General features: G+C 38.5%; 1 protein-coding gene across 1 annotated transcript; it reads left to right on the top strand.

Annotated features, from left to right (window-relative positions):
* Window positions 1-490: 490 nt before the first annotated feature.
* Window positions 491-17569, top strand: cdr2l (cerebellar degeneration-related protein 2-like). The gene is made up of 5 exons (XM_055152835.1): window positions 491-862; window positions 9977-10089; window positions 11746-11894; window positions 14594-14758; window positions 16046-17569. The coding sequence occupies exons 1-5, from the start codon at window positions 781-783 to the stop codon at window positions 17016-17018; spliced, it is 1482 nt and encodes a 493-aa protein (XP_055008810.1). The 5' UTR covers window positions 491-780; the 3' UTR covers window positions 17019-17569.
* The last annotated feature ends 2120 nt before the right edge of the window (window positions 17570-19689 follow it).

Here is a 19689-nt window from a genome sequence, read left to right as displayed (position 1 = left end):
ACAAACTAAACTATATGCTGTGAATGAGCAAATATATTTTAATGTATTTTATTAAACCCCAAACTAAGCCACACAATCTTTAGAAATAAATATTTCTGATTTCACTTGAACGCCACGACGTGAGGAGCGGACCACTGGGCTCACGGCGAGGAGGGAGGGCTGCGTCCTATTTCTGTTTTCCTACCTCCTCGCTGCCTCACAACCTCGATTCCTCCGCTTTAAATCCCGCCCACCGACTTGACAAACCAATAGATATTAACCAAACTACTTTCTATTGGTCACTCTTCCATGTGGGCGGGATTAGAGTTTAGGAATTGAGGATCTGAAGCGTCGAGGAGGCAAGGTATTAGAAATGGGATTTAGCCAATGCTGTCAATTTGCCGAAGCCGAAGCGTGCATCAAAAGACACCGTAGGAACTGGCATCTCCTTCTCCTCCTCCTCTTGCACTCTTTAACATTTTTTCTGCAACTATTTACATTTAATCTCCTGCAGAATTATCCACACTAGCTTTATTAGCACGTGGAAGGCTACTTAGCAGGTGCACAGATTTTATCTTGAGGAAAAAATTGTGAAATCATCTGAAATTGCGGGGAGACCGTGGTGTGGATGTTGTTGTGTTGCTGTCACTTCCGGGGCTCTTTCTCTCTCCATCTCTCCCCCAGCCTCGCATCCGTCGCTGTGGGGTGACATCGCTACCGCAGGGCCCTCGGTGTTTTTTAGGGGCACCACCAGGCAGCAAGAGGAAGGCGGGAGAAGCGGGCAGTTCCGAGCGGCCTCCGATGCTCCGTGCGCCGGGAACGATGGAGGAGTTCGAGACGGAGGAGGACGAGCCGTGGTACGACCAGCGAGATCTCGAGCAAGGTGAGACAGACACGCGATCAAAATGGATTAAATGCTTCTGGGTAAGGCTGGTTGCCAAATAAGACATTTAATTAGCTTTATTAGGATCCTAGGGTTGATATGGGGTAGCTTTGTAAAATCCTCGCGTGAGTATTTTGATTTGCCCTTCAGATTTGACACATCTCTGTCAGTTATTTTGATTATTTTGTTGAGGGTGACCAGATTTTCAAAATAAAAAACTGGGACATCCTTGGTTTGCGGTGGTTGTTAATAATAAAATTGTGAAACGAGTGTGTGATTAAGGAAAATTGTTGCAAAAATATCAAAATATCGTTATATCGCATCGTTTTATGTGATGATACAGTATCGATATCATGGGCTGCTGTACTGATACATCGCCAAGAGTATATATATATATATTTTTGTATATTTTATTAAATTATTTTGTTACAGTTGCTTGTTTTAGTGGAAGAAAACTATTTTATGTGACACATTTGACATTTTCACTGTTTTGATGATTAAAATGTGCATGTTTCATATGAACTTTGCACAAGAAGTGGTTTAACAAAGACTTTTAGTATCACAGCCATGACTTAGCAGTTATTTTTTATTGAACCATATCGAATCGATTTGAAATATATCGTATTGAATCGAGATATGTATTGTATCAGCATCTTCTTACTGATACCCAGCCCTATTCTGCACTAATTTTGAGTCAGTATAGTCACATTTTCTTTGTGTTTTCATTATTTTTAAGCAGCTTTTCTGTATATTACCTAAAGAAATGACAATTTATGCTTCTATTTACTGTCGGAAGTGATCAAATTGGTCCAAAATCGGGACACCAGGGACATTTCTTGTATAAACTGGGACAAATCACTGGTCTTGGATAAATCTGTTGGGACAGGGGAGACAGGGCTCAAAACTGGGACTGTCCCGGGTAAATAGGGACATCTTGTCAGCAGTGGACTAGCCTACGTCAGCATCTTTCTGCTATTGTGTCGGCCTATTTGCACAGTAGACCTATAACAGTCCTCTAAAATTCTAAAAAGTCAAATTTAATATTGATTTTCTGATCAATAGCTGGAGAAACATTTACTTTAAATGTATACCATAGACTGATATAGCCTGCGCCATTTAAAGGAGATGTATTAACGTATAAGAAATCAACATTTAGTTTTATATTCCATTATTAGCGTACTCAGAGTTGTAGTTTGATTGATTCGTGCACTTTAAGTAATCCTGTATTGTCCTGCATTCAAGGCTTAAGTGCTCTGAAAGTCTGTTTTCACCTACCCCTTATCCCCACCCACTGCTTTGTACTTGCGTGTGGTTTATTCTTGTGCTCTTCAGTTTTCAACTCGAAGTCAGTGGCCCTGTTTAGTTTTATTATTAGATCAACATTATGGTTTACAAATAACAAAATGTAAAGTCATGAGATAGCCGTACTAATAAGCAACAACCTTTGATTTTTAGAGATTTTAAGTTTCTGATCGACAACTTTAATACCGACTTCTTGGAACAGCTCCCATAGTTTAATCTTTTGCCCTTTGTCCAGCGCTGAAACCTTACTTAAACTTTATCATATTTAGATTTTAAAAGCCCAGTAGCCCCCACAGTGTCAAAGATAAGCCGTCCCCAGTCTTCACATGTAACAAATGTCGACCCAGAGTGCTCTGTATTGATCTTGTGGCTTCCTTGATTGTGCATTGACCGATACTATCCTGAAGGCAACCAGACAGAAGTCAATCAATGTCTGCTTATTTATCTCTGCTTCTTTACCGGAAAAACTATAAAATTTATTGCGATTTACGATTTCTAAGCAGATGTGTAAAGTAACTAATAATATGTTACTGTAACTGATTAGATTTTTGGGGTAATTAGACTATTTTGAAGATTTTTAAACAGTAAAACTCATTCTTCATGTGTACTTTTTACTTTTACGGTAACAGAACTTGTACTTGCAATTAAGTATACTATAGTTTTAGCCAAGTAATTGCAGTTTGCTTTAGTAAATTCCATTGCTGGCTCTAGATGTAGCGTTTACCCTGATGCAATTCCTGAAATAACTTTAACATTTTGATTCTAAACACAAAAACATAATTACAGATTACTCTTGTATTTTATTCAAGTTTTTAGTAGGAATGTTACAATAACCGAAATATCGTGATATCATATCGTCAAAGTTCTCACAATAATATCGTGGACCATCACAACATATCGAATTACAAGTCTCTTTGCTTAAATTAAGAGTTATGGTGCAGCAATAGCTTAAAAAAACAGAGGGAACTACATAGACCATGATCCTTTGCTCCATTTCAGTGTAGACTACAAGAAGAAATAACAGTTCTAAGCACTTTTAAGTCTTAGTTCTTTGGATTAAGTCTTGTCAAGGCATTTCAAGAGGAAAAAATAGTATATTAACAGTTTTAGCTCTTTAACCTCCACAAAATATCGCTCTAAATATCATACCGTGAGGTTCGTACCGTGATGATATCGTTACACCCCTAGTTTTTAGTAATCCCCAGTTTAGACCAAAGAGTCCAGAGTCTTGTATTGTGAAATTAAATAGTGTATAATTACTAGAGATGTAACAATAACCGAAATATCATAATATCGCACCGTCAAAAGTCTCAATAATATCGGAGGCCATCACAATATATCGGATTACAAGGCTGTTTGCATAAATTAGTAGTTATGGTGATTTTAATGATTTTCTTATTCTATAAAGCACTTTGAATTACTTTCTGTAAATTCCAGACTATAAAACGCTACTTTTTTCTCACAATTTGAACCCTGCGGATGGATTCTTTGTTTGGCACATTGTCCTTTCATATATACGGTCTATGATTTGGCGACACAGCGACCTAGCGATATTGTCAGTGCCTTCAAATTGTTTATCGCTGTGTGATAAAATAAGTTATGATGCTAAATGAACATTAGTGAGGGGAATACTCATACTTCAGTAGCTGGACATCCACTCATACCAGATCGACAAAACTATCCTTGCCCCTGAGAGAGTTTGAAATCTGCTGACAGAACAGCAGCTCTTTCTGCAGAAGACATGCATGGGAAGAGACGGGGGTGATGCGCTGTGAAAGATGCTCGTTTGATTGTGTTTTTAACAGTTATTTTGAGCTTCTTGCACACACCCTCCTCATGGAAAACACACGAAGAAATGCAGCTTTTAAGTTAAGAGCAATTTATGTGACTGTGGAAGAAGGAAATACAGCGACTGCATGTGAGCTCAGCATCAGTGAGCCGATGGTGAGATTTTGGCGATGGCAGCGCGACGAACTGACTCGGTGAAAAAAGACGACAAAAACTTTCAGAGGCGATAAAAGCAACGAGCTTGAAAACGTTCTTGAAGACGTGGACACCCGTGGCTTATATTCAGGTGCGGCCTATATATGTACAATTTTTAAATTGTGTTAAAATTGAGTTGATGCAGCTTATATTCAGGTGCGCTCAATAGTCCGGAAAATACGGTTGTGTACGAATTGTGCTTTACAAATAAACTCAGCAGTGGTTAAAAAACAGATGAAACTACATAGACCATGATCCTTTGCTGTTGTCAGTACAGACTATATGAAGAATTAACTGTTATTAAGCACGTTTTAAACATAATTGTTCATTTTATAACAGGACCAAAGGCTTTTCTAAGGCTTTTAAAAGGAAGCAGAGGCATATTCACAATTTTGTAAACCTCCACAAAATATTGCAATAATATCGAACCGTGAAAATATTGTATTGAGGGATTTTGGTATCGTTACATCAATAATAATTACATATATTTTTCACTATATGCCTAAATAACATTAATAACAGCATTATTAAACAGTAACTATGCATATAACTAGCTCTGGCAACTTGAGTGAAATGTCTTGCCAAGGGACACAACAAATTTAAGAGAGGTGTGAACCTGCTACTCTCCCGTTGGTGGGCAAACACTCAACCCACTGCACCACTGTCAATCCACTAAATTCAGATTGCAGACAGAACAAATTGAACTTCTGCTTTCTACCACTACTGAAAGAAAAGTGGATCCATTCAAAAAAGATATAAATATTTGTTTAAACTGTTAATCGCTATGGTAACAGTCCTAACTTTTCGTCATTCTGAAAACCACACAGAGCCAATTGCGTTGTTACGTACGTAGGTTTAGCGTCACCCCACCTCCACGCGGCCCTCTCCTGATCACCTGCTGACCCAGAGACGTAAAGCTGCTTTGGGCTTCCTCGTCTCCGCGGCGACGTGGATGTTCCAGACTGATGCATTGTCCTGGTTTTCATATCACCTCGATCACGCCTTGGTGGGGGGTCACAGCTGAGCACATGTGGCTCCAAGTCGTGACCCATAAATGATGTGGTGATGTAACGGGCAAACTGGTGACTGACTGTGTGTTAAAAATGACCTGATTGGTTTGTTGTGTGCAGATGACATTATAAAACATAACTATAACAAAGAAGCTAAAATATAACAGAGAATGTGTAGGATTACAGTGCAAATATGACTGCCATTTAATTTAACTTTAAATTAAGAAGAAATAAGGCTCTAATTTACTGCTCAAATATGCAGCAGATTTTTTCATTAATCATTTTTATATATTAATTTTATTATTTGAGACAGTGCTTATTATTTATGCAAAATATGTAATTTATTTCATGCACATTATTATTATTATTATTATTATTTTTTATTTTTTTTATTATTATTTTTTTAAATGCAAAATCTTGAATTATTTGAAATGGTTTTCCACAAAAATTTAAGAAGAAATAAGGCTCTAATTTATTGCTCAAATATGTAGCTGATTTTTTTATTCATAATTTCAATATATTAATTTTATGATGCATTGTTTATTTATTTATGCAAAATGTAGAATTTATTGTATTATTATTATTTATTTATTTTTTATTTTTTAATGCAAAATAATGAATTATTTTTAATTTTTTTCCACAAAAATCTGGAGTCTCTTACATAGTTGTCCTGTTTTTGGTAGTAAAAGACCTGAAATAAGAAATGAATAATTATTATTTAACAGTGTTATAGGTTTGGCTATTGTATTTGACTTAAAGGTGCACTGTGTAACTTTATTGGTAGTGTACCGCTACGTACTTGTTTCAGTGGAGACGTTATTGCAGTATAAAAATCCTGCATTTTACTACATTACTACATTTACAGAAACGTTTAAAAATGCTTTGAATAACATCCTGCATCATTCCTGTGCATGGGCTTGCCTCTCCACAGACCTGACCTGTAACTTTGCCTGATGCACAAGTTCAATGCTGTACTATGGAACAGATTCTCCATTAGAAAAGTTGCATATTTAACCTTTAATATGAGAATTTGTTCCCAGCTCTATACACTGTCCCATGTTAGAACCACAAACCCTCTGACTGCATTTCGCCTCATGTCTTTTCACACTTCAAGCCGCACAGAGAAAGCACCCAGTCATCTCGCTCCGATTACATAACGAAGAGTGTGCGGCGCGTGTGGACTCCTTTAGGATCCCAGGGAGACTGTGGAGGTTTGGGACTCGCTCATTAACACCAGACAGGCCTCGGTGTTCTCAGCCGCAGTGGATAAACCCGAGACAGGAAGTGCGCGGTGAAGTATTCGAGTGCAAAGATGAGACGTAGTGAATAGGGCTGTGCAAAAATATTGAAATATCGATATATCGTATCGTTTAATGTGATGATACAGTATCAATATCGAGGGCTGCTGTATTGTATTGTATTCAGTGTTGGGAAAGTTACTTTTAAAATGTATTCCCCTACAGATTACAGATTACATACCTCAAAATGTAGTTTGTAACGTAATCCATTATATTACTTAAAGTGAGTAACGTAATCTGAATACTTTGGATTACTTGGTTTGCTGTAGAGAAGCAAAGACGAGGAAATTGTAACATAAGAAGTTTTGGCTGCTAAAAGAAAATAAAAAGCCCAAACTTTACTTAACCAAATTAAAAGTAGTATTGATAGAAGAGAAGGAGACATGGTCCGCCAGCTTTAGACCTGGTTTTAGTCCTGGTTTAGACCTGGTTTAGACCTGGTTTAGAAGACCTAATTTTAGACCTGGTTTTAGACCTGGTTTAGACCTGGTTTGGACCTGGGTTTAGCCCTGGTTTAGACCTGTTTTTAGACCTGGGTTTAGACCTGATTTAGACCTGGTTTTAGACCTGATTTAGTGTCCGGCAATGAGTGGAATTACTGGGAAAAAAAAAAAAAAAGTGTTTCAAAATGTGAAAACAGGAAAATACCGCGGTGTAATCCATTTATTTCAACAAAGTAGCTGTAATTTAATTACCACTCACTTAAACAGTAACTGTAACTGAATACAGTTACTCATAATTTGTACTCTGATTACATAACTCTGGTACATGTAATCTGTTACTCCCCAACACTTATTGTATTATATCGCTAAGTGTATTTTTTGGTGTATTTTACTAAATTATTTTGTTGCAGTGCTACAGTTTTGTTGCTTGTTTAGAGCAGGGATCTCCAGCCTTTTTCTTCTGGTGAACTACCTTTACAAAAAGAAAATGCCAAAGAGCTGCTTATTTTAGTGGTCACAAGAAATCGGTCATAGGGAAGCTTTAGATGGGGAACAGTTAGATATCTATAAAATAGATAAACATAAACCTTTATCCATTTATTAGTGCACAAATTTTAGGGTGACCAGATTTTCAAAATAAAAAAACTGGGACATCCTCTTTTTTTTTGGTGGTTGGTAATAATAAAATGGTGAAACAAGCATGTAATTAAGGAAAATTGTTATGCAGAGACTATTCATGACTAACATGTGAGTCAGTACAGTCTCATTTTCTTTGCATGAATCATCACATGTTGAGGGACTAGGGGTGTGCAAAAATACCAAAATATCGATATATCGTATCATTTAATGTGATGATACAGTTTTTTTTTAGTTTTTAAGTAATTTTGTTACAGCGCTACAGTTTTGTTACTTGTTTATTGGAAAGAAACTTATTTATGCAACACATTTGACACATTCACTGCTTTCATGTTTAAAATGCTTGTGTTTCATATGAACTTCATATGCACAAGACGTGGTTTGACTTTTAGACTTTTAGAATCACAGCCATCATTTAGCCATTATTTTTTACTGATTCATATGGAATCGATTTTGAAATATATTGTATCAAACTGAAAGTGCACTGTATCGAGATATGTATCGTATCGGAACCTTCTTAATGATACCCAGCCCTATGAGGGACTGTTTTCTTTGCCATTAAGATAGATGCTAGGTGATATCAGTCCACCGCTGCCAAATGTTCTATCGGGAAGTACAAATCACTGCTGCTGCTCAGACATAAATCCTTCAAATGCAAGGCTGGTTTTACTTCTAAAATTATTCTATCGACACAGACATTTACATCGACAGTCTGGTGTAATAATAGATTTGCTTCAGGTGTTTTGTGGAGTGGGTAAGACTGTTTTTAGTGGCAGGATAACTATGGCCATTGACATGCACTAGCCTAGCACCAGTGACCTCTGCAAATACAAGGACCGGATGGAATATTTAAAAAAGTGTCTCCTCACGTCTCCAACACTCTGACTCACTGGGAAATGAGGCCCTATATCCAAAATTCTGGACTGTCCCTTTCATTAATCAGATTTTACTTATTCAGCACAGTGCGTGTAATTCAGAAACCCCTTGGTGAGCTACTTGGAAGGGGGTGTGTTACCGAGCTACAGGTTGGAGACCCCTGATTTACAGTGTAAATACAGTTGATGATTCAGTAGTAATGTACTTTTTGTGGCAGTCGCAAATCTGGATAAATTAAGGTAAAATACATGTCCACCATTGCTCTGGCTGGAATATGTTTCTTATCAAAGCCATAACTCTCTCCCAGGCTTTAAGTTTATTATTTATTTATTAAAACGTAAGACAAAAAGGGTGTGGTTCTCCATGTTTTTTAGTTTTTTGTCATAACCTCCTTGTACTAGGTTACCAGTTTTCTGCAGTATAAGCCTTCCTGCCTTCCTCCCTCTGCGCGCATGAATAATGTATAGTTCAAGCTGTGTGGTAAACTGCAGTGTCACACTTTTCCACAGGTTTTACACAAAGCACGAGAATGCAGAACTATACAGCACAAAAACACATTGTGAAGGACAAGATGTAACTGAAGTAACTATGAACTATAATTGATAACATTGAAAATAAAACCCCAAAATAACCCTAAAGTAGAATTATCCCATAAAGCTATTCTAAATCTACAATATGCTTAAAAACACAAACTGCAATAAATAAATATAGCGTAATGAAACACTTTGGTAAGTATTTTACATCTATAATGAATCATAGAAGTCATTTATTCAACCCTCTGCAGCTAAAATCTTATTATAGAACAGAAAAATAACAATAAAATTACCACTAGCAGAGGTGGAACCAAGTCTTTGTTTTGCAAGTCTCAAGTCTTTGACCTCAAGTCCGAGTCAAGTCCCAAGTCAAAGACAGGCAAGTCCAAGTCGAGTCTCGAGTCACTGGCCCATAAGTCCAAGTCAAGTCCAAGTCGTCTGCTTTGAGCTTCAAGTCTTTAAACCAAAGCACCAAATATAACTTAGATTTTTGTAATTTATATGACTTTTAAACTAAATTGTTCTTATAAAGTCATGGTATATTTATATATGAGTATTTATATAGTATATAAGAGTTGTAGAAAATAATTTTGTTAATTTTTCCTTTTTAAATGTCTTGACAAGATCTTAGTGTGAATCATTACGGTCAGAATAGAAAGAATTCAGATTTAAAAGTGCTTCTCAAGTCCGAGCCAAGTCCCAAGTCATTGACTTTCAAGTCCAAGTAGAGTCCCAAGTCTTAGTTCATTTTATCAAGTCAAGTCTCAAGTCCTAAAAATAGTGACTCGAGTCCAAGTCCCCACCTCTGACCACTAGTACGAAGAAAATGTTCCACAAGATAAATATTGACCTAAATATGATTGCTTCTGTAACATCTATTTAAGCATAAGTTGATATATAGTGCTTCTCATGACAAATGTTACCAGTGAAGTGGGTATAAGTGTATAGAATTGAGGTTTTTAGGCTGTGAAATGTTCCTAATGGAGATCTTGTTGTAACGCTCTGTCCCCTTGTCCCTCTCTTGGCTCCTTAGATTTGCACTTGGCAGCCGAACTTGGCAAGACGCTTCTGGAACGCAACAAGGAGCTGGAGGACTCTCTTCAGCAGATGTACGTCAACAACGAGGAGCAAGTGCAGGAGATAGAGGTGCGTACGGACTCACTGTGGTCTGATTTTAAGATGACAATGTAAATATAAACCTTTACAAAAATACTGAGTTACAGCTGTGTGTGACTAAAGGAGTGTGACGTTCATCTCCAGTCAAATGAAGCTCAACAAGGCTGCAGTTATAGATGTGAACTTGGAGATGAGTTCCATATTAGGAAAATAGCGGGGCGTGTGCATATGTTCCCTCAGCCTTTTTTTTTTTTTTTTACAAAATTAGGCCCTATGTTCTCACATTTCCTCATTTTTATCATCAATTTGCATTAGATTTTATCCCCATTTTCCCAAATTTGTTAGTCAATTACACCCAACCTATTATCCAGCAGCAGCTGACTACAGATGTAATGTAGAGGTCATGGTGCAAAGGACCCTAGGTTGAAATGACTCTGAATCATCCCTTTAAATGTGGTATAAAAATAAAAATGACTTGAATTAGAGTTTCATTTTGAGAAAAATCTTAGAAATGAGGGCTGAGGGAACATAGAGCTGACCTCAAAGAGCAAAGCAACAACACCAGGATCATGTAGAGAGGGTTAATACAAATGTACAAATACGAACAAAATGACAACAGAGAGAGGGGCGACAATTTTTCAATGTGAAGTAAAGTGGAGTCGATGGAGCCAGAAGCGCCCACATGACTCACTCTCTATTTGTAATAAGGCGGCAAGCAGATTAGCTATGGCCATTTACAGTTTATGGGTGGGATGAGACCACATTTTTACGAGATGTGAGACAAGGCAAGATGAGATCTTGAAATAATTTACAATAATCTGATCAGTTCACAATTTTGGTAACGTGATTTTAAATTGGTTAAAAAATAAGTTTTGTATGCGCTGATATAAAGTTGTAAAAATGATTAAAACCCAATTAAATGATTTTCAACATTTTATCATTATGCTTTTAATAGCCTAATGTATCAAGCTACTTTTATGGTTTAAACCAGACCTTCGGTTGACTCTCACCTGCCCGGTTGGAATTACTAAATAAACATATTTTATCATTTTACATCATGCATGGACCAAAGCTGCTACTTTTTAAAGTAGGCGTGTTAGAGTAGTTTCATTGTAGTTAGCTCCTCCCTTCGTGCAGATATAGGGAAGTGTCCGCCAGCATTTTGACCGGAACTGAAGAAGCAGCTTGGATGAGCTGGGAAACATATTCGACCAAAATAAACTTTTGTCCAGTTGACAAATTGAATTTCTCCTTTTGCGATGGATTCTACACTGAACGACTGAGGGATTTTATACACATTTGTTTTAGAAGTATTTTTTCTAATGACATTTTTTGATAGTCAACCTCACTTTTTCATTGCTTAGTCATAAAACAAACTCTTACCAGACTGACCAGCTCATCAAAACAATGATATTTGCTGCTTTTTATAAAGAAATCTAATTAATATTATGCAGAATTGAGTTATGCATTTTGGCCCAGCCTTCCACAATATTTTCTGTTTCTCATGTGGCCCCATGGAAAAAAATAATTGTCCACCCCAGGTTTAAACTGTCAACATACACATTTTGTCACGACAGCTGTAACAAAGATAAATGGGACCACTGCATCCTAGAGACCATGACTCTTTTGAAATGTTATAAGGTATGTCATATTAAATACTAATTGTGAGTGTTGTTTTTCCTTCAGTATTTGTCAAAGCAGTTGGAGATGTTGCGGGACATGAATGAGCAGCACGCCAAAGTGTACGAGCAGTTGGACGTGACGGCGCGAGAGCTGGAGATCACCAACGAGAAGCTGGTTCTGGAGAGCAAAGCCTCACAGCAGAAGATCGACAGGTCTGACTCTGCTCACAATCACGAAAGATGACAATATACAACAAATACTGCTTCTTTGTCTGTAAAAATGTGGACCAAACCTACTGTTTACTTTTGTTTAAAGGAACTGTATGTAAGAATATGAATAACATAACATAAACCTGACCTGTCTGTGCCTCCAGATATGAGTTAAAGATGCACAAATCAAATACAGCTTTTACTGATGACTATTCTAATGCTGATTTATTCATAAATACAAAAACCTCGGGGCATGATGTTATATTTATTTATGTTACAATCTGGTGTTTTGGTTTTCAAGACAATAATCCAATCAGAAAGTAAAATGAGCCTCACATGAGTCTCTCTTTTGTGTTGCCAGTTTCAATGCTGAAATCCAGTTAGTTTAAACCAGGGGTGGGCAATTATTTTTTCCATCGGTCCACATGGGAAACAGAAAATATTGTGGAGGGCCGTGCCAAAATGCATAACTCAATTGTGCATAATGTTAACTGTATTTCTTTATAAAATGCAGTAAATATTATTGTTTAGATGAGTTGGTCAGACTGGTAAGAGTTTATGTTATGACTAAACAATGAAAAAATGAGGTTGTCTTACAAAAAATGTCATTTAAAAAAACACCTCTAAAATAAAAGCAATGCAGCTTTAGTCCATGCATGAGGTAAAATTATAAAACATGTTTATTTTGTTATTCCAAATTATCTTTAACAAGTTGGTCAGAGTTAACCAAAGGGCTGTACATGGCTGAGGACCAGTACAATACCCAGTTCTGATTTAAACCTAAAATTATTCTCTCTAATCTGAATGTTCACTCCCTAAACCCCAGCACATGCAGCTAGTCATGAATCAGTGCTAGTGCAGCCCTTGCAGCTCAGTGAGGGAATTCTGGAGGTTCTGATCTTTCACATGAGGCCTATCCATAAACTGAGAATGAGACAAGCTTGTATATGTCCTCTATCCGGAGGTTAACACACTCACATTAATACCCTTTTAACAACTGTAGAAGTGCAGGCTATGTGCAATTCCTTTAAAGGGACAGTTCAGAATTTTGGTCATAGGACCTCATTTCCTAGTGAGCCAGAGTGTTGGAGACGTGTGGAGACACTTTCTTAAATATTCCATCCAGTCCTTGTATTTGCAGAGGTCGCTGGTGTTAGGCTAGTGCATGTCAATGGTCATAGCTTTCCTGCCACTAAAAACAGTCTTAGCCACTCCACAAACACCCGAGGCAAATCTATTATTACACCAGACTGTCGATGTGAATGTCTGTGTTGATAGAATCATTTTAGAAGTAAACTATTTATGTCTGAGCAGCAGCAGAGGGTTGTACTTCCTGATAGAAAGCTTGGCAGTGGCGGACTGATATATGAGAAAATAGTCCCTCGACATGCTACGATTCATGCGATGCAAGTTTATTTTTATTTCAAACATTATTCTATCAGCACAGACATTTACATTGACAGTCTGGTGTAATAATAGATTTGTTTCGGGTGTTTTGTGGAGTGGGTAAGACTGTTTTTAGTGGCAGGATAACTATGGCCATTGACATGCACTAGCCTAGCATCAGTGACCTCTGCAAATATAAGGACTGGATGGAATATTTAAGAAAGTGTCTCCACACGTCTCAAACACTCTGGCTCACTAGGAAATGAGGTCCTATGTCCAAAATTCTGATTTAATTTTACTTAAATTTTGGCATACAAGAATTGGATTTCATGTAAAACTATACATAGGGCTAGGTGATATGACAAACATTTTTAAATTAAAATCACACTTTTCTATTTGCCTTTGTTTTTGTCTTATTAAAAGAATTTTTGATCATTGAAAGAAAATGGCAGAGGATTGGCTGTGAATCTCTCCATTAAAAAAATATTCTTTCAACCATTGCGCTTCAGAATTACAGTATTATTACATTGTCAGTAAACTAGTGGAGTCTCAAGTATCATAAAAACCTGTGTATCACCAGTACCACCTTTTGAAAACCTCTGCTTTACATAATGTGTGCGTGGCTGAATGGTAAAGTAGTGCACACCGACCAGAAACCAGGCTGTTGCATACATAAGCCTAAAGCTCATTTTCTGTTGTTCTGAACGAGAGTCAGAGGTCAGTACAAATCATATTAGTTCGTGAATACGGCCTTTGTCTGAGTCACATATTCTGCAGATTTATATTATAACCTACGGGAGACTTGGGTGACTGTTTTTGAAGTACCGAATGAATAAGTTAATTGTAGTTTCTGCAGGCAAATAAACAATACAATATGAGAGTTATTTGCAATTGCCCCATGCATCTACCCCAACCGTGCATACTTAATCAGAGCTGTATTAACATTTGTCAGGGCAAAAAAAGCAAATAAGAGGCGAAACTAAAATGGAACTGAAGTAAATTTAAACAAGACACTTAATGGTTTTCGGACAATAAAATGCAAATAGCAGTCTCATTTTGAAGAGCTGCTTTTCTAATGTATTTGTACTGGGGCTGAGCAAATTTATCTGGACAAAAATTGAGTGCCAGTACTTGCGTTTTGTATGTGAGGAGTTCATCTATTGCTAGAAACTACCCTGCTACTTCCCCCCAGATGCCGAATATAGGTGAAAGTAATACAAAATGTGCTAAATCCTGAACAATTCTTTCCAAACAATTGAGTACAAACATTAAACCAAACAAACAAAAGATTTTCTCATGTGATTTTGTTCATCCAGGTTGACGTGCACCATGGAGACGCTACATGCTCAGGTGGAGAGTCTGACGACGCGAGTGGAGGAGCTGAGGACACTGGAGGAGCTCAGGGTCCACAGGGAGAAGAAGGAGAGACGCAAAACCCTCCACTCTTTCCCTTGCCTCAAAGAACTCTGCACAGCACCACGGTACGACACATCTGATCTTAAGTACTATGACTGAATATTTATATGAAACAAATGAAACACAAAACCACTCATTTGAAGACATTGAGGTGCAGATTTTTGTTTGAAACAGTTCTGAAAAAAGCTATTTTGGTTAAAAAACAGAATGCTCCGTGGAGCAAGAATGATGGATTAAGGTATAATCTGTATCCGGTTTACAACAATCATAGCAGTAGTGAGAAATTAAGCCAATCAAATACTAATCAGCCACTAGCAGCAGTGAGGGAGAGGCCATCAGAGAAAAATAGGAAGCTAGCAGGTAAACAAAGACTGGACTGTTTCAGATTCAGTTCATCTCCTTCTTTAGAACAGAGCAAACGCAGCTCAGGACAGTGAAAATTCTAATTTCTCAAGCCCAGGGATGCACCAATCCTTCTTTTTCAGTTCCGATACTGATTCTGATGCTGCCTCGACTGCTCGATTTCAAAAGCAGTGTCCAGATGACTTCAATCTGAGGCCCCATTTACATGTACACGGGTATTTTTAAAAACTGAGACATTCCCCTTTGTTTATACCCATCTTTTACCCACAAATGGCAAATTTGCCTCTGAAAACGAATCTTTCTAAAAAAAAAAAAAGAAAAAGAGTGGAGATTCTGGAAAACTACGGTTTAGCATTTGCGTGTGAAGTGAGATAAGTGGAGTTTTAGGAGCTGAAAGTGCATCCAAAGTTGCTCTTTTGCTCTGATGATGATCATGAAGCATCAGAGCAAAAGTCACATTTCTTTTGATGCAAACACTTTTCATGTGTTTGCATTTGCACAAACAGCCGATGTATCATATTAATGACCAGAGACGAATGAAGCTTGGAGCTCAGCAATTTTGCCACTTCTTTAACAGATCTGTGGAGGGGTGAGCCCGCTCAGTGATGCACGTTTTTCAAAGTATTTTTGAGTAATACTTACAACAACTGTAATGAAATAAATGCTACAGGTTTGAATCTAATCCAGGTGCCACCCAGAGATTTGGTGTAGTTATGATGGCGCTCGATGGCGTATTTATGCAGGTTGATGTAAATGAAAACATTTTTGAAAACAATGCTGTGTACACGATGTTATTTTGGAAAATAACATCGTGGGCCTTTCGTGGGTGAATGAAGGAATTCACTGAATACAGAAAATTTGTTGTTGAGCAGCTTTTTGGAGTAGAAGTTCGACTCAAACTGTTTGATTCTTTGTAACTTATTAGTGAAGACAAGATAAGCATTAACACATAAGCCAAGACTACACAATTTATGCCCGTGTCTTTCCAGATATGAAGATGGTTTCCTCTTGGCCAACCCCGGCAGTGTGGACCTGGCCGACAAGCGCCCCCTAGACGAGGAGAACGACCGCCTCAGAGACATCGTCACGTCCTTACGCACCGCCATGGCAACCGAGCGCTCCAAACGAGAAAACGCCGAGAGGGAGTGCGCCACCGTCCTGCAGGAGTACGAGAGACTGGAACAGCGCCTCCTGGGGGCCGAGGGGTGCCACCTCAGAGTCCAAGAGCTGGAGGCGGAGCTACACGAGATGCAAGAACTCAGGAAGTCCCGCCCGTGCCTGATCGGAGGAGAAGACGGACTGGAGGCCTTACTCAACAGCACCCCCGAGACCGACACCGTAGACGAGGGGGCGGTGTTGGAAGAGGGAGGCGAGGGAGCCGGCGGAGAGCCCGGTCAGCAGGGCGTACCGGTGCGGAAGAGCTGCAGTGACACCGCCCTGAACGCAATCTCCGCTCGGGATGCTTCCGGACGGAGGCAGGGGAGCTACGCCATGCACGCCAACGGAGTACGGAAAAGAGGCATGTCCATCCTGCGGGAGGTGGACGAGCAGTACCACGCGCTGCTAGAAAAGTACGAGGAGCTACTGGGGAAGTGCAGACGCCACGAGGAGAGCTTATGTCACGCCGAAGTCCAAACCTCAAGACCAGTGTCCAGGGACCCCTCCATCAAGGACTACAACATGGCCGCCGCGGGACCTTCGAGCAAAGACTTCAACGTGGCCGCAGCGGGACCGTCCTCATCATCAGGGGCAGGACAGCTGACCCCGCCCCAGACGCCGTCCACCCCCGAGGCGCTGGAGGGCATCAGCAGGCAGGTGGACCAGGTGGACAAGCGCCTCAGCCAGAACACGCCCGAGTACAAGGCCCTGTTCAAAGAGATCTTCTCCAGGCTCCAGAAAACCAAGAGTGACATCAACGCGAGTAAGAGCGAGAGGAGGGGCAAGAGGAAGGGGCGCAAGTGAGGAGAGGCTGGGTTCACATTTAGAATCTTCTAGAGTCTCTAAAGTTTAAACTGAGGGAGGACGGGGCAGAATCCTATGGTGGGATTTGCTGTTTAAGTGTCAGATTGCAGATTTGTTGACCTGGTTTATGGTTCATATTTCTGGTTAAGTACTGGGAAGAGATGGGTAAAGAAGCAAGTAAGAAAATAATATTCCTCAAGTACAAAGTAGTTCAAAGAAATGGCTCTACTAAGAGGAAAAGAGTAGTATTTAGGAAAACTACTGTCCAAGTAAGAGAAACTTAAAGCAATTTCCAAAGTGCTGCACAGAGATCATAAAATTAAGACAACAAAAAGGTAAATTGCTAAAATTTGGTCATACCAGTCCTAAAACAATAAAAACAGTAAAATCAAAATAAAAGCAAAAACCATAAAAAAACATTAAATAGCAGTAAATAAGTAAAATAAATAAAAAACACAGAGGACCACACAACTCACACGGTGTTAAAAGCCAGAGAATAAAAGTGGGTTTTAAGACAACACTTAAAACACTCCACTGTGGGCGCTGTTGGGACGTGGGGGGGGCAGAGCGTTCAGAGAGTTCGAGGTAGGACACAGAGAAGGCCCTGTCCCCTCTGGTTTTAAGTCTCGTCTTAGGCACCACGAGCTGGAGCATCTCTGTTACTGGTCCAAAGTTCAATGTTTGTGGATTGTTAGTTTGGATATTTCCTCTTCAGTAAATCTCCCATAGAGTTATGTAATCCCTCGCCCTCCATCTGAAATTATAACATCATCAAACTCTGGAGCGTGAACGCAGCCTCCTCCTCCTCTTCTCCTTCAAACAGGTGACTCCTAACTGACCTCACGTAAAACCTAACCTACAACTTGAACTGTTTTATGTTAAAATACTGTATGATCAAATGCCTTGGTCTGTGCTTCGAAATGGAACGCCGCATTCAAACAAGTTCTGACATTAACTAAAAGATGAAAAGATAAGATGCAATGATTAACTCACATGTTACATATTAGCTACACAGACAATATGCCATAACTGAACATATAATTTACTGTTTTTTGCAAAGACCTGTATGAAATTTGGATACAGGACACTAAAGTATAGAAAATAAATGATAAAATATTTCGTGTAACATTTTGCACATATTAAAGAGCCCATATTATGTTGGTTTCCGATTGATGTTTTAATGTTTCTTCATCAAAAACAGACCTGGAGTTGTGTTTTGTTTCATTCACACGTGTTTAATTAACGCACAAACCCTGCATATTTAGGCTGAGTCACCAACCTTTTTGAAACTGAGAGCTACTTCATGGGCACAGAGTCATACGAAGGGCTACCAATTTGATACACTCTTCAGAAATAACACATTTGCTCAGTTTGTCTTTAGTTATACATGATAATTAATGATTAACATTAATCATCTACGTGAAGACACTGATCACGTTAATGATTTCTCACAATAATTATCAACAATGACAGCAAGGTGGGAAACAGAGATCAGTATTCAGCACTTTAAGTTTATTTATCTCAGTAATTTTTACATTTATAATTACAGTGTTAGCAATTATCATCATATTATAATTGCTTCTCTGCACATCAGTATCCCGATTATAAATGCAGTTTTCTAGCCAGGCTGGCGCCACCTAGTGCCTCCACTCAATTTCATTTCTCTCCAGCGACTAGGTCAGGAATCAGAATACACTAGACGGTTCGCAAAAACCCCCGGAAGTGTGAGTTCGGGCACCAGCCAATCAGCGAAGAGTCATATATTCAGTGTTGTCAACGATTCCTGAGATTGAGGACTAAAAGCTGGAACAAAGAGAATGTTTGGTGAATTTTATCAAGGGGAAAGCCGTTATTGCCCTTCTTCCTACTCGATAAAAAAGTGCCTGCCTACCGTCGATCAAACGAATCCTAACGCTGTGAGGTCAGACAGTTTCTACAAAGTGAAACCAGCTGATGAACCAGACTAGCAGTTTCCCGGTTTCTTGACATAATCTTACAAATGCGCAACTGCAAAAATTATATATTTAATAAACCAAGAAAAATACAAACAACCATGAGCTCCTTTAGCAGAAGAAGCTCGAGAGATTTATAACCAGTGGACACTGCACAGATCCACGTACAAGTTCAACACTGCAGCAAATTCTTAATTAAAATCTACTGCGAAAATAAACTCAACTTTACAACATATAAACCATAATGACTATAGAGCCACATCAGCCCATTTGAGATTATAACATTTTTAATTCAGCTTAACACATTTGTTTACATTTTACAGAAATTAAACCACATGGCTCATTTGCATAAACTATAAGTAACTATGTATAACTATAAGTGCTAAAAAAATGCTCGCTCATCTAAATCGCTGATCTAAACTTCATGTACAATTATCATATTTTTAAGATATTGTCATTTTAAATCTATATAAACGCAAGGGGGATTAAAAAAAGAATAGCAACAGAATAAAATTAAATTGTAGATGCAGCTCACCAATGAGTTCTATTGAGCTCTATTTTTACTTTTATTTTTGGGGATGACCTGGTGTTGGTGACCCTTGTGCTGAGTTCTTTTTTAAAACTCCATACACATTTCACTAGAATGATTTGGATGATTTCTGCTGTGGAATTAGCCAATCTCTGTTGAACTAAAGGTAAAAGGAGCCATTAACTTGAAA

The sequence above is a fragment of the Boleophthalmus pectinirostris genome, unplaced genomic scaffold, assembly GCF_026225935.1.
Source record: "Boleophthalmus pectinirostris isolate CB_2022bp ecotype Guang Dong unplaced genomic scaffold, ASM2622593v1 HiC_scaffold_17, whole genome shotgun sequence".
In the NCBI taxonomy this organism is placed as follows: Eukaryota; Metazoa; Chordata; class Actinopteri; order Gobiiformes; family Gobiidae; genus Boleophthalmus; species Boleophthalmus pectinirostris.
This window is presented reverse-complemented; position numbering and strand designations above follow the sequence as displayed.